The sequence below is a fragment of the Theropithecus gelada genome, chromosome 16 (assembly GCF_003255815.1).
Source record: "Theropithecus gelada isolate Dixy chromosome 16, Tgel_1.0, whole genome shotgun sequence".
Lineage (NCBI taxonomy): Eukaryota > Metazoa > Chordata > Mammalia > Primates > Cercopithecidae > Theropithecus > Theropithecus gelada.
This window is the reverse complement of record NC_037684.1, coordinates 42395897-42411613: the sequence shown is the minus strand read 5'-3', so window position 1 is coordinate 42411613 and position 15717 is coordinate 42395897. Positions and strand designations below refer to the sequence as shown.

General features: G+C 41.2%; 1 protein-coding gene across 1 annotated transcript in view; it reads left to right on the top strand.

Moving 5' to 3' along the window:
• The window catches only part of ABCA9 (ATP binding cassette subfamily A member 9), a 77678-nt gene that overhangs the window by 60739 nt on the left and 1222 nt on the right, over positions 1 to 15717 (top strand). The window contains exons 27-38 of the mRNA XM_025362786.1: positions 1686 to 1754; positions 2513 to 2604; positions 3803 to 3923; positions 4837 to 4954; positions 5649 to 5740; positions 7754 to 7914; positions 8943 to 9018; positions 9092 to 9186; positions 9900 to 10019; positions 10226 to 10366; positions 11466 to 11545; positions 15590 to 15645. Of these exons, the coding sequence (XP_025218571.1) occupies positions 1686 to 1754; positions 2513 to 2604; positions 3803 to 3923; positions 4837 to 4954; positions 5649 to 5740; positions 7754 to 7914; positions 8943 to 9018; positions 9092 to 9186; positions 9900 to 10019; positions 10226 to 10366; positions 11466 to 11545; positions 15590 to 15645 (1221 nt within the window). The remainder of the gene's footprint in view (positions 1 to 1685; positions 1755 to 2512; positions 2605 to 3802; positions 3924 to 4836; positions 4955 to 5648; positions 5741 to 7753; positions 7915 to 8942; positions 9019 to 9091; positions 9187 to 9899; positions 10020 to 10225; positions 10367 to 11465; positions 11546 to 15589; positions 15646 to 15717) is intronic.

Genomic DNA, 15717 nt, shown 5'->3' with positions numbered 1-15717 from the left:
GGATGCTGTCCATAAAAGCAGGGACATTCCATATACTGAACATGAAATTATAATCAGGTAATACAGACACCGGAGGCAGATAGTTTTGTGGCTTTGCTGGTAGAAAGATGAGATGATTCTCTTCTGACTGATTCTACATTTTTCAAGAAAGTAAGAAGGGAAGTCATTAACTAACAGTGGCCAAGAGGGCTTAGGATTTTGAGAATTTGATGTGAAAAACTATTTCAGAGCATAGGTCAGTAGGATGGACAGACAGTGCCAAAGACCCTCTGCCCTACTTTTCAGTGAAGTCAGCAAAGTAGAGTTTTTCTTATTACAGTCTGCTTCTCAAATGCAGTTTAGGAAAGGCAGAGAGTTGGGTTCAATAAGAGTTGGATGCTTGGCAGTCAAATTTGACAAAGAAAAGAATAAGTCAGCAGTAGTTCTATATAAAAAGGAATTGAAGATATCATGGATTCTAAGCTAGAGAATGAAGTTAAGGACGTGAGGGTGATTATGGACAGCGGAAAAGGAGTTGGTGTGTTAGAAGTTCTCCAACTCCAAATTACAGAGTAAGAACATTAGCATAAGGATGCTGGAAAACTAAAATGTATTGGCAGAGGCCGGGTGCAGTGGCTCAAGCCTGTAATCCCAGCACTTTGGGAGTCTGAGACAGGTGGATCACCTGAGGCAGGGAGTTCGAGACCAGCCTGGCCAACATGGTGAAGCCCCATCTCTACTAGAAATACAAAAATTAGCTGGGTGTGGTAGTGGTTGCCTGTAATCCCAACTATTCAGGAGGCTGAGGCAGGAGAATTGCTTGAACTCGGCAGGCAGAGGCTACAATGAGCCGAGATCATACCACTGCACACCAGCCTGGGCAACAGAGCAAAACTCTGTCTCAAAAAAAAAAAAAAAAAAAAAAAGTATTAACAGAGAGAGTAGAGATCTGGGAGCCTGAGGTTCAGTTTGAATGAAGTGCAATTATTGAAAGTGGGCAACTGGGGCACTTAAGAAAACAAAATCATTTGAAATGATGCCATCCAATGTGGGAAAGTCATCTTCTCTAGATGGTGGTTGGCTGTGATAGTTAGAAATTTACTGCAAAGGGCTTAAAATTGCTCAGGAAATGTGTTGGTAAATATAGCTCAAGAAAGAAAATTGTCCGTTTGCCTTTTATTTGCAAAAGAGTGGAGGATGTTGGAAAAATGCACTTATATGTATACATGTGGAACTCTAGGGGAAGAACTTTGTCTTCAGTTTGAAAAAGATTGCCATGATTATTCTCAAAAGTGGCTGTAAGAGGGCAAGAGCAACATAAAGATTTCAGGGTTCTTGGGTGCATCATCAAGGGAAGACCACAAATGAAGAGAGAAATACAGGTAAGGTTAGAGGAGAGGGTTTGTCTTAAGACAGTCTTGCTGTTGCTTCAAAGAGTCCTGCCAGCACCAGCCCAGGATTCTTCTAACAGAGCAAATCCTGCTGACTCAAAGTGTTACATACAAAGGCATCCCAGCCTAGAGACACACTGGAAGCAAAGAAGACATACTGCACAGTCTGAAATTAACTTTTACATGATACCCAAGGGAGCATCAGGTAGAATGGTTGTAAGGCCATTGAATAGGCATCAATTTATCTTAAGTGGGATAAATTCCTTGAATAAATAAAGATGGTTCACCTGAATACACTTACTGCTCATTTTACAGATATCTCCTGACTCCATGGATTACTTAGGAGCTTCAGAATCCGAAATTGTATTCCTGGCACTGCTAATAGTAAGAAGACATTTTTTTCAACATTCTTGCATGAGGAAACACAACCTTTGTATGTTTTGAGTTTCTCTGAATTTCATCAAATTAAGAAGATTTGGACATTTTAGGCATTTGAAGCAACACACACACACACGTGCCTGCACACACACACACACACACACGATGGCTTTTAACCTGGACCCCTATTATTATTATTATTATTATTATTAAGATGGAGTTTCGATCTTGTTGCCCAGGCTGGAGTGCAATGGCACAATCTCAGTTCACCTCAACCTCTGCCTCCTGGGTTCAAGCAATTCTACTTCCTCAGCCTCTCGAGTAGCTGGCATTATAGGCATGCACCACCATGTGTGGCTAATTTTGTATTTTTAGTAGAGATGGGGTTTCCCTATGTTGGTCAAGATGGTCTCGAACTCCCAACCTCATGTGATCCACCTGCCTTGGCCTCCCAAAGTGCTGGGATTACAGGCATGAGCCAATGCGCCCGGCGCTGGACCCCTGTCTTTACAATAATCATCTGTCATGGGTAGTACTGGTTTCACTTGCTACTATTATATTTCTGTTAGGGCTCTCTCTGAATAGCAGCAGTGAGGCTAACTTTGACAGTTTCAAAGAATATTAAATAGGTTGTCTTTCAGCCCTGTAAAAATGAATGTTATCAAATCAAATTTTTATATAATCAAACTCCTTAAATTAATTCTAATATTGAAGTCATTGTATTTATAGTGATACTAATTTTGATTGTCTTCCTTTTTCCCTAGCCTTACCTTCATTTTCTCATTTTTCTTTTCATTCTGCGATGTCTGGAAACGAACTGCAGGAAGAAATTAATGAGAAAAGATCCTGTGTTCAGGTTGAGAAAATCAAATAGAATTTCATGTTTCATTTTGATATTCATTTTTAAGAACTTTTTAATATGCTGAATTAAGTAAAAGGCACTTCAGAGGATGAGTTTTAAAGACTGTAATATATAAAATTCTTATAACCGATAGTATAGGAATATATACTGAGCTTACAATCTAGATAGAGAGACCACATTAGCACACATGAGGCACTGGAAAATTAAGGCAGACTATAATTTTACTGTAGAGGAAACTTCTACGTAAGAGGTAGAATCTCTAAAATAATGGGTAAATACAGATAAGCATTGGGAAAGTTAAGCCAATCCAGGAAGGAAGAGTAGTTTGTGCAATAAGAACAAGGATGAGATGAAGGCACCAGGAGCTCCTTTGTAGGCTTGTGCTGGGGGATAATGAAAAACGAAAGTGAGGCTGGATATTGGAGGATCTTGAAACAGAAAAGCATAGGGAAGGTTTTGCAAATTACATAATGGGAAACGAAGACACCAATTTGTGTCGAACACTTGGCCTTCCATACAAAATATAAACCAAGCTTAAGTCTAATTTTTGTGGTAGCAGAGAAGGGTGACAAGATGACAGCCATGTTTTAGGAAACCAACGGGCAACCGGAATGTCAGAGTGTGGTGTGAGGGAGAGGTAAAAGAATGAGCAGGAATCAGTGGTGGGATGATGAAGGCAAGAACGAGTCTCTAGCAGAAAGGAAACAGTGATTCTGTCACACATTTCCAAGAAGTGACTGTGCTCAGTAACTAATTAAACATTGGTATGGTGATTAGATACCCTGGGTTCTCTGGGACACATCCTTGATTCCAAATCTTTGGACACATGGTCTCACAAAGACCTCAGAATTCCAAAATAACTGTTGTCAAAACTACAGTTCCTAGATTCCTTTCCTCATGCAACTCTTCTTCAAAATCCTTTGGCAGAGGGTGTATACCACTTTCTTCTTTGAAAGAAAACTGTCACCATCAACAAGGAGGATTAAGCTTCGGTAAAAAGCAAAAAGGATAGTAGGATATAATTACTCTACTCATCGAAGGAAACTAGGCTGTTTGAAAGGCAGATGGTGCAAGTAGAAGAATAGAGAGGAATGAATCTACACCAAAAATTGGAAGTGCAAGGAAAATTCATTAATTTTGATACAAGATTTTTAACCTGAAGTTTATCATTATCACACTGTTTTGATTTCAGAATTTCTCCAAGAAGCAACGCTGTTTTTCCAAACCCAGAAGAGCCTGAAGGAGAGGATGAAGATATCCAGATGGAAAGAATGAGAACAGCAAATGCTATGGCTGTCAGAGACTTTGATGAGGTAGAACTCAGAAATGTTCTTCATCAAATATTTTTTTTTTTTTACTGACAGATAAAGTGAGCAATCTTCTAAGTTTAGTTTTCGAAAAACACTTGGGTTCTTTCACTCTTACACATACAGCTTATTACTTGACTTCAGTGGGTATGGAAGGCCCACAAATCTAAGAGAGCAAAGAAAACACACACAATCCACTTTGGGAGGCTGACGTGGGAAGATCACTTAGGGCCAGGTGTTTGAGACCAGGCTGGGCAACAAGTAAGATCCCATCTCTACAAAATGAAATATAAAAAAAAAAAAAATTAGAAGAGCATGGTGGCATGTGCCTGTAGTCCTAGCTACTCAGAAGGCTGAGGCTGGAAGATCACTTGAGCCTGAGAGTTCAGGGCTACAGTGAGCTATAATTGCACCATTACATCCCAGCTTGGGTGACAGAGCAAGACCCTGTCTCAAGAAACATACGCACGTGCACACATACACAGAGACTTTGACTTATATCGATTTATTTTTCAGGGTCATGGTTTTGATAAGTACAGCTAAACATTACAAAACTTAAGTAAGATTTTGTGTTTTATAACCAAAGTAAAGCTTAATGCAAGTCATTCAGAGAGCTTGTCTGAGGTGTATATGTGTTTGTGTGCATGATTGTTTATGGGAGTGTGTGTCTTATCAAATCTGTTGGTTCAGTGACTGTCTATTCCTGCTCTCCAAAGAACAAATCCCAGAATATGGTGCAAATGTCCTTTCCTTGTAGGAATGTAGACTGTGAGAGTTCACTTGAAAATGGCAGTTTCTAGGGGAAGAAGTGGTTTGATTCATGATTCTGTATAAGGAAATGTTTGGTGACAAGAGTGTGGAGCATTCTCTCAGTTCAAGATGAGAATAAAGTCCTGTTGCTATTTGCTTGTCTTTACAGACACCCGTCATCATTGCCAGCTGTCTACGGAAGGAATATGCAGGCAAAAAGAAAAATTGCTTTTCTAAAAGGAAGAAGAAAATTGCCACAAGAAATGTCTCTTTTTGTGTTAAAAAAGGTTGGAAACAGTAATTCTGTTAGTAGAGCAATCTTGAATCCGAAGACTGGATTATTCAGGGAATAAGAATGTCCGAATCTGGGGCATCTATTGACAAACACAGCAGGCTAAGGCTGCTCCTTCTGCTTGAAAGCCTCAGTTGAAAAGATAACGACGTTTTTTCTTTACATAGGAAGACAGTTATGTCTGTTCTGTAACACAAACAGACAGAACAACAACAATGAAAAGAGTTGGTCTTTCTGTTAAGAAGGATGGTATAGTGTTTAGATAATTTTATTGCAGCGAATACTACACAGAAGGGAGCCAACGGAGGCATAGCAGTGCTTTCTTCATTCCCCCCAAACAGCACATTTTGTGAAAGTGGTGGGGGGGTGTTCAGTGCAACAGGCTTTGGAATCAAAATATGTTACAACTTACAGCTCAGCCTCTTACTGTCTGTATGACGTGGGGCAAGTTATTTATCCTCTTTAAGTCTTAGCTTCCTCACCTGTAAAATGAAGCTAGCTATAATGCTCAGGGGTGTGTGTGTGTGTGTGTGTGTGTGAGGGAGAGAGAGAGAGAGAGAGGAATAAGTGAAATAATGTATACAACACATTTCACATAGCACTTGACACACAGTGAGCCCTCAAATTGTATTTGCTTTTACTTTTGTTGCAATTATTTGTATATTTCTGAGCATACCACTTTCTTTCAGGCGAAGTTATAGGGTTGTTAGGACACAATGGAGCTGGTAAAAGTACAACTATTAAGATGATAACTGGAGACACAAAACCAACTGCAGGACAGGTCAGTAAAACGCACAAGAATGTGGTCATTAGTGCTACCTCAGATAAACATTTTACAACGAACATTGATGGCAATAATAGACTATGTAGTTGATCCTTAATCACTTAGTGTGATTTATACATTGAATAAAGAGGATTGATTAAAAATTTATGTCTTTAATTCCAAAAACAGTTTGTTTCTGAGAAGGGCTACATATCATATATACTACGCCTTTTATTGAGTGAGAAATAAAGATATTAAAAGGAAATATATCTTCCTCAAAGTCAGATATCTTTGCTTTATTGATTTATGTATCCCATGAACTTTGTTGAATTTAATGGCCTCACCCAGCATGACACTAGAAATCACTGTCAGAATAATGACAACTCCTGCTTATGTGGTTGCAGAGTCATGAGTCTTCATATTTAATGACTGTCCTCTACCTATATGATATAATTAAAGATTATGTGTGACTCGTGTAACAGTAAGAGTCCATTAGCTAGTAAAACTTCATAGGTCTTTAAGAAGGTGTATACCACAGAAACTTTCTTACAATTACTGAAACATTTCTTGGCCCTGATTATGTAATGTAGTGACAGAGCAGTTGAGGGTATTATTGCAGATACATTGACATTCTTGAAGGATAATAGTGATTCTGGGCTAATGGTAAAAGATCCAGGATTTATTAAGACAAGAGAAATCAGATGTAATGAAAAAAATGGATGATTACCTAAATTGCAAAGCAAAAACTAGAATAATATATGAGTACCATTTGGTGATATGTCTAGGCCAAGTTTGGGGAAAATGATGGGCAGAAGCCAAAGGACCACAACTTCGAAGAGGAAATGCTGTTGACCTTTAACACGAGGTCAATGTCAGAGGGAGTGTTTACGAACGAAAGTCGCACAGTGGTGTTCACTGCTACAGAGGTTTCCTGTCCTTCCATTTCCACTCTTGCCTCACACTGCAGCAAGAACAGTCTTTAAAAATGCAAATGAGGGCTGGGCATGGTGGCTCCCAGCTGTAATCCTAGCACTTTGGGACACCTAGGTGGGGAGATCACCTGAGGTTGGGAGTTTGAGACCAGCCTGACCAATATGGAGAAAGGTAGATCCCAGCTTCAAGTCCCAGATTTACCTTGTTGTGACCTTGTACAAGTTTCATAATCCATGCTTGTGTTAATTTTCTGTATGTAAAACATCAATGATAAAATGAACACCTAACACATACAGGGGTTCTGTAAGGATAGGATAATGTAATTAAACATATATCATATGCTTAGATAATGGCACATAGCAAGTACTGAGGACACATTAGACGTTCTTATTATTGTAAAGCATAGTCTGCCTCATAAAAATAATAGATGCTATCATGTATATATTGGTTCCTATGGGCTAAACACAGTGCTAAAAGTTTTTTGTTCATATGTTAGTTCAGGATTTCTCAACCTTGATTATTATGGACTTGATAATGTCATTTTGTTGTGGAGAGCTGTTCTGTGCATACTAGGATGTTTGGCAGCACCCTTTGCCTCTACTTACTAGATGCCAGTAATATTGTTTTCCCAATGCATATATGCATGAATTGTGGCAACCAAATGTATCTCCAGACATTGTTAAATATCCCCTAGGAAGAGGATTCCCCTGGCTGAGAACCACTGCCTTATTGCAAGATAAATCCTATAATTTTAACCATCACTGGCGAAACTGATTTCTCAACAAGTATCTATTCCTGTGAATATTTGGATCAATGAATGAAGCCAAGTAAAAGCTACTCAAATCAGCAACCTTGAGTTCAATCATGGTCATGGAATTGGTAATAAAGTCTACACTATAATGGACAACCATGGAATGTCTGCCTTTTAAAGTGGGCTTTTACCACCTTTTCCCCAGAACTAAGTGATTGCTGATTTGTGTTTGTGCACTTAGCACCTGTGTGTGTGGAGAGAAGGGCATCACTGAAGTACACACTTACATGCACACACATATACGTGACATTTGGGATAGAATCTGAGAGTGAACTTATTTCGTGTAGGTGATTTTGAAAGGGAGCGGCGGAGGGGACCCCCTGGGCTTCCTGGGGTACTGCCCTCAGGAGAACGCGCTGTGGCCCAACCTGACAGTGAGGCAGCACCTGGAGGTGTACGCCGCCGTGAAAGGGCTCAGGAAAGGGGATGCGACGATCGCCATCACACGGTACCTGGGGCTGGGGGCACTCCCCTTCTTTGCTGAGGGCATGTTGTGTTAATGACATACACACAAAATGAAGACAGGGAGGTTCTAATTGATGACCCCATGCTTGTGGGAACAGACTTGGTCATTTAGAACTCCGTTCAGTGCTGTTTTCTCTCACTTTCAGCCTGGAGAGAAAAATGTTTATTGATTATTCTTTTTCTTTTCTTTTCCTTCTTTTTTTTTTTTTCTTTGAGATGGAGTCTGGTTCTGCCGCCCAGGCTGGAGTGCTCACTGCAAACTCCGCTTCTTGGGTTCAAGCGATTCTTGTGCCTTAGCCTCCCAAGTAGCTGGGATTACAGGCACCCGCAATCATGCCAGGCTAATTTTTGTATTTTTGTAGACGGGGTTTCAGCATGTTGGCCATGCTGGTCCTGAACTCTTGACCCTCAGGTGATCTGCCCACCTTGGCCTCCCAAAGTGCTAGGATTACAGGTGTGAGCCACCGCGCCCAGACTGATTATTCTTGGTTTTTATTTTGTTTGTTTGTTTTGTTTTTTGAGACGGAGTCTTGCTCTGTCATCAGGCTGGAGTACAGTGGCGCAATCTCGGCTCAATGCAACCTCCGCCTCCCAGGTTCAAGCAATTCTCCTGCCTCAGCCTCCTGAGTAGCTGGGACTACAGGTGCATGCCACCATGCCCAGCTAATTTTTGTAATTTTGGTAGAGACAGGGTTTCACCATGTTGACCAGGATGGTCTCGATCTCTTGACCTTGTGATCCGCCCTCCTCAGCCTCCCAAAGTGCTGGGATTACAGGCGTGAGCCACTGCGCCCAGTCCAGCCTGATTATTCTTAATATGGAAAGACATCATTGAAAATATGAGTTTGATGACTATGAAAGGTTCATAAAGTACCTAGATGGTTTAAATTTTATGACCACTCTGACCACTCGTAAACACCTTCCCCACCGTCATGTTTCTCCTGATTTGCTCATTCTCCCACGTACATTCGTCAGTGTTGGGATCATGTGGATTGACTCTGTTTTCTTCAGATTAGCAGATGCGCTCAAGCTGCAGGACCAGCTGAAGGCTCCTGTGAAGACCTTGTCAGAGGGAATAAAGCGAAAGGTATGGGCAGGGCTTGGTGTTGCTCTGCAAGTGCCATAGATGGGAACCAGAGGGGCTGTTCCTCCCGTTGCAGCTGTGCTTCATGCTGAGCATCCTGGGGAACCCGTCAGTGGTGCTTCTGGATGAGCCATCAACCGGGATGGACCCCGAGGGGCAGCAGCAAATGTGGTGAGGTGCTATCATGAGCAACCTTTGCATGAGTGTATTGATCCTGTGAAAACTGGCCTGCAAAATCATTGTTTACGTAGAAAGGGAAAGGCACACACAGTATCAGGAAAAGCAGTATTTTAGGAAAAAAAAATTATCTGATTTCAAATCACAACCAGCTTTTATTCAGAAGAAAAAGCTATATTATCTCACCCTAATGTTTGCTCGAATAATTTTTGTGTCTGTTCCTACATGGAACATTTTTATACAGTCAAATCAATCTATAATTAAGCTTTAAATCTTTCTGCAACATCAGCTAATATACAGTTCTTACAGAGGAAAAAAAATTCCAAATCTTCGATATATTTTTAAATTATTTTTGGGAAATTTCTGAATTCTGTCATTTTGTACCTATAGAGAGTATGTCATGATTATCTAGCTTTTTAGTAAATTCTCCTAATTTTCGTTGCTCCCACTGCATTCTCATAAATATTCCTGAACTTAGTATTTTTATAAACAGTATCTTACCCAATATCATTTTCTATGCTCTGAATTATATACTCTAACCAATAGTTTGGTTATTTCCATGCCTGTCATCCCTACACACACCCCTTCTTTGTCTAGTCTGAATTCGCTGCATGTTTCATCTGTGCATTGATGGAAACTTCTTCTAAAAAATTCCAGATACCTTGAGTATACCCATGAGTTTGTGTTTTCCCTTGACTTAACTTTAGGCAGGTGATTCGGGCCACCTTTAGAAACACGGAGAGGGGCGCCCTCCTAACCACCCACTACATGGCAGAGGCCGAGGCGGTGTGTGACCGAGTGGCCATCATGGTGTCGGGAAGGCTGAGGTGAGTGCCTGTCAAAGCCGGCACTCAACCCCCAGGTTGTGAGCTATGAACAAAGTTTGTTTCCCTGAACCAGCCTACCCATTGTGAGGAGCTAGCATGGTTACTCCCAACTCTATGTGGCCTTACTCTGGCCTCCAGAGGCTGAACATCACAAGCCATACATTTTTCTCTTTTCTTGCTTGACTTTATCCTTCTCTTACCTCCAGATGTATTGGTTCCATCCAACACCTGAAAAGCAAATTTGGCAAAGATTACCTGCTGGAGATGAAGGTGAAGAACCTGGCACAAGTGGAGCCCCTCCACGCAGAGATCCTGAGGCTTTTCCCCCAGGCTGCTCGGCAGGAAAGGTAGACACAGGTGTTTTGTTTTATTATCACAGTCCTTGGTTTCTGTTTCTATATTTCCACTATGATGACAGAGTAAGAGCTTTATCTTCTCATTCTTTACTCTATGGTAATTGCAAGTACTTTACTTAGAGAAAATTCAATTCCAAGGGCTCCCACAAGAGGGAAATAAGAGAACAAAGTGCCGATTTGAAAGCTGACTCTTATAAGAGAATCAGCATGCATGGGGGCTCTAACATGTGCCACATACTTCCTGATGCATGCATGCACTTAGGTCATCTCAGGGGTTCCTTCCAGAGGGTAAAACCATCCCTCATTAAAGGAAGTCACCTTCATAAAGCCCATGCCAGAGTGCCAGGCATCAGTCAAGTTTCAGTGAATGGTGTCTCTTAACATTTCTATATATTATTATCAGTAAAATCAACTGAGGCTCAAAGTGTAGAATCCTAGACAGGAGTAGAATCTAGTTCTTTTTACTGAAATGCTACTCTCTTCCACTAAGAAGAAGGGTCAGTAGTTCTGCTTCTTCCCCTCATAAGGCACAGGGGCTGTCAATTTCCTTCCCTTTGTCTTTCATTCCTCCTCTTAGTAGATTGACTTCTTGTTGATCAAAGAGCACTTACATTATGAGTGTCTCTCTAACACCATGCAGATGTGAATATTTAAACAAGTTGTTGACAATATTGTTGCTCCTTTTAATTTCTTTATTTTAAAATAAAAATATCTTTATTTTTTGAGACAGTATCTCATTCTGTCACCCAGTCTAGAGTGCAGTGGTGCAATCACCACTCACTGCAGCCTCAATCTCATGGGCTCAAGAGGTCCTCCTGCCTTAGCCTCCATGGTGGCTTGGAATACAGGCATACATCACCATGCCTGGCTAATTTTTAAGTTTTTTTGTGGAGATGGGATCTCAATCTGTTTCCCAGACTGGTCTCAAACTCATAGGCTCAAGCAATCTTCCCCTCTCGGCCTCCAAAATTGCAGTGGTTACAGGAATCATGAGTCACTGTGCCTAGCCTTGTTGCCCTTTTTAGACTTGTACCCATCAGGGGTTGCAACCTTGACACCTGAGTTCAGCCTCACTCTCTTCCCTTCACAGGTTCTCCTCCCTGATGGTCTATAAGTTGCCTGTTGAGGATGTGCGACCTTTATCACAGGCTTTCTTCAAATTAGAGATAGGTAAGAGTGACTGTTTAGAGACAAAACTCCGGGAAATGGATAAACCTAAATCTGACATAAAACCAGTATTTAAAAAATACATAAACATAGAATTATGCTATCACATCATTAATACATTACTAAGACTGCTAATCCAGTGTGTTTCAATAAGGGGTGATTTGGCAATATCTAGGAAGATTTGGGGTTCTTACAAGTGGGGACAGAGAGGTTGGATGCAACTGGTTTCTAGTGGGTGGAGGCCGGGGATGATGCTAAACACCCTACAACGCATTGGTCATCCATCACAGGAAAGAATGATCAACCAAAATGTCATTAGTGCTGGGGCTAAGGAACCCTACTGTAATTGAACAAGGCTCTGGGAGAAAGAGACCATTGCCATTGACACTCAGGCATAGATTATCCACAAATTCATACAAACAGAAACATATGAATTTGTTTTTTGCCCCTATGTATTGTTTGATAGCCGTCTATTAATAGATGCAGATAAGGAGGTTCCTGTCTCTGTTTAGGTGTGTTAATCTGTGACTACTTTTAGACCCTTGGATTTTGGTCTTTGCATACTGCATCGATGTATCAGGGGCTTGGTTTTTCCCTGTCGTGTTAGTGTATGAAATCTGATGAGTTAGTGTATGAAACCTCATGCCTCTTCTTGAGGTATACTTTCTGGCTTGTCACCCGCCTTCATCAGAGGCCTCAAGCATCCTAGCTTTTTTTTTTTTTTGAGACAGAGTCTTGCTCTGTCACCAGGCTGGCAGGCTGGAGTAATGCAGTGACACAATCTTGGCTCACTGCACCTCTGCCTCCTGGGTTCAAGCAATTCTCCTGCCTCAGCCTCCCAAGTAGCTGGGACTACAGGCACCTGCCAGCACGCCCAACTAATTTTTGTATTTTTGGTAGAGCCAGAGTCTTACCATGTTGGCCAGGATGGTCATCCTAGCTTTTAATGAGATTCTTCTTGAGACAGGGTTAGGATCACCCAAATAGGTTTTCGTTTCACTTTCTCATCCTGTTGGTCAATCTCACCCTGTGGTCTATGTGGCCATTTTTTACACTGACCACACTGACCATTATGTCCCAATGGCTGGTTGGCATCTTTCCAGCTGGAAGGATTCCACAGTGAGACCAACAGGAAGTATTTTATAATGGATTAGGAGCAGAGATTGATGTTTCAGGAAGGCTGCCTCCCTAGAGGCTTTTAAAAAACAGCCTGCATGAGTAGATGTTTCTGTTTCAAAAGTGTTCCCTCCCACCTCAGATTCCCTCTGCAGTACTTAATTTGCTAAAAGTGAAGTCCTCATTCAGGGGAAAAAACAACTATTTATCAGAATTTCTTGCTCCAATATGTGAAGATGACACAAAGTACAAAATGTGGAGATGTAAGCTAGCATTTTTTCCTCCAAATGTTCTTGGACACCGTTACATTCTCAGGTGCGATACACTTATTGAATGGGCTAGGCACAGTGTCGTCCAAGCAAAATGCCTGCTCTATGGCAATCCCTTTGCCTTGTTGCATAGATTCACTCTTTCCTACCACCAATCTCTTCTGGGTAATGTAAACTCCAGCAAAACCCTAGCTTCACAGGCCCTTTCCAGGTCAGACTTGCCTCAAATTTGGAGACCTACAGCTAGGAAGGTGAAATGATCAGTTTTATGTCTTTTCTTTCTCTATTTCCTCCATGAATCATAAATGAATGTTTTGGACCTCTCCAGGGTGTAGTGTAAGAGGAAAAAAGAAAAGATAATATGGCATCAGAGCTTGATCTGATCATTAGAGCTATGATATCACATTGGGGTCTCCAGTGTAGAAATGAAGAATTGCTGGCCCTTTCTTTCACTGGGTGCTTTTATGGGTTTCTTGGTGACTTTCTTTCCCCTGTCATCTATTACCTGTGACTATAACTCCCTGGGGTGGGTGATGCATCCTGCTTTTGGCTCCTGTGACCACCTGGCAGCCCCTGAGTCCCTTCCTTGAAACCCTTTTACTTTTCCAGGTGATCTTCTCAAGATACCTCCCCCTTTGAAATCCATGAGAAATACACAAGCATCTTTGCTTCTCTAAACTCTACAAGTACAGGGAAGTCAGCCACCCACTGTATTTCTTCTTCACATGTTTCCAGATATAAGATAGGGACTAGTCCTGTGTGTAAGGAAAGAAGAAAGAAAATGCCACAGCAGTCTGACACTGTCCAAAAGAAATATTTGCCTTCCAGTCTCATTTTTCCATTCATTATCTTCCTCTTCTTATGTATGTACATGGTTGGGGTCTCAGTCATAGTTCAAACTGGTATCAGATGGTAAACTCAAAATAGGATAATTCAAAGAACTTGTGTTTGTCAGAAGACTCTATCGAGGGAAACCCCACCCCTGATATTTAATGTGGGTTCCTTTCTATTTCCCTAAGTGTCAGCTGGTCTGAGAAATAAAGGGAAAGAATACAAAGGAGAGAAATTTAAAAACTGGGTGTCCAGGGAAGACATCACATTTTGGCAGGTTCCGTGATGCTCCCCAAGTTGTAAAACCAGCAAGTTTTTATTAGCTATTTTCAAAAGGGGAGGGAGTGCACGAATAGGGTGTGGGTCACAGAGATCACATGCTTCACAAAGTAATAAAATATCACAAAGCAAATGGAGGCAGGGCAAGATCACAGGACCACAGGATGGGGTGAAATTAAAATTGCTAATGAAGTTTCGGGCACACATTGTCATTGATAACATCTTATCAGGAGACAGGGTTTGAGAGCAGACAACCTGTCTGACCAAAATTTATTAAGGCAGGAATTTCCTTGTCCTAATAAGCCTGGGAGCACTACAGGAGACTGGGGCTTATTTCATCACTTCGGCTTCAACCGTAAAAGATGGCCGCCCCCACAGGGCCGTTCATAGGCCTACCCTCAGGGGCACATTCTCTTTCTCAGGGATGTTCCTTGCTGAGAGAAAGAATTCAGTGATATTTCTCCTATTTGCTTTTGAAAGAAGAGAAATATGGCTCCGTTCTGTCCGGCTCACTGGCAGTCAGAGTTCAAGGTTATCCCTCTTGTTCCCTGAACATTGCTATTATCCTATTCTTTTTTCAAGGTGCCCAGATTTCATATTGCTCAAACAAACATGCTCTACAAACAATTTGTGTAGTTAACACAATCATCACAGAGTCCTGAGGCTACATGCATCCTCCTCAGTTTATGAATATGATGGGATTAAGAGATTAAAGATAGGCATAGGAAATCACAAGAGTATTGATGGAGAAGTTATAAGTGTCCATGAAATCTTCACAATTTATGTTCAGAGATTGCAGTAAAGACAGGTGTAAGAAATTATAAAAGTATTAATTTGGGGAACTAATAAAAGTCCATGAAATCTTCACAATTTATGTTCTTCTCTCATGGCTTCAGCTGGTCCCTCCGTTTGGGGTCCCTGACTTCCCGCAATGAGACTCTTTGCAAAGGTACATGAAACAGTGCAATTACCTGAGACGAGAAATGGTAGAAGTGTTACCATTCTTATGTCCAAAGGGACTAAGAGAGGAAGCAGTGACCTGAACTTGAGGGTAGAGTCATGTAGAACCTACTACCTTGAGAGAAACAAGGCACACACTTCGTGTCAGGGAGGAAGTGAAAGAATAAATACCTTGACCTCCTGTATCCCCTGTCCTTCCTGATGGGCTTGCCATTGGTGACATCCACCAGAAGACATCTGTTACATCAGCCTTTGGAGTAGACAAGAATGAGGGCTGGTATAGAGGGGTATGTGGTCATCGTCTAGCACAGAGGGTACCATCTCTTAGCTTGTTCTGCACAGATGCTCTGGAACCTCTGATACTGCTTTCTAGTTTTGCAGTGCCTCTACCAATACTCTAGACGAATGGGGTGGAGTTTCCCTCCTGTTATATGACTATATCATGCATTTGCTTTCCCATATTTAGTCTAAGAATACTTATTACCTTATCTTTTATGTTTAAGATCTACTTGCATGTATTTTGGTTCATAACTTGGTAAAACTCACTGAAAAAAAAAAATAGAATTCCTAATGTATGTTCATTCTTATGCAGTTAAACAGAGCTTCGACCTGGAGGAGTACAGCCTTTCACAGTCTACCCTGGAGCAGGTGGGTCATTTTTAGTGATTCTATATCATCCATAGAATATACATGTATAATGCATTCGCTTGGAGCTGCAGG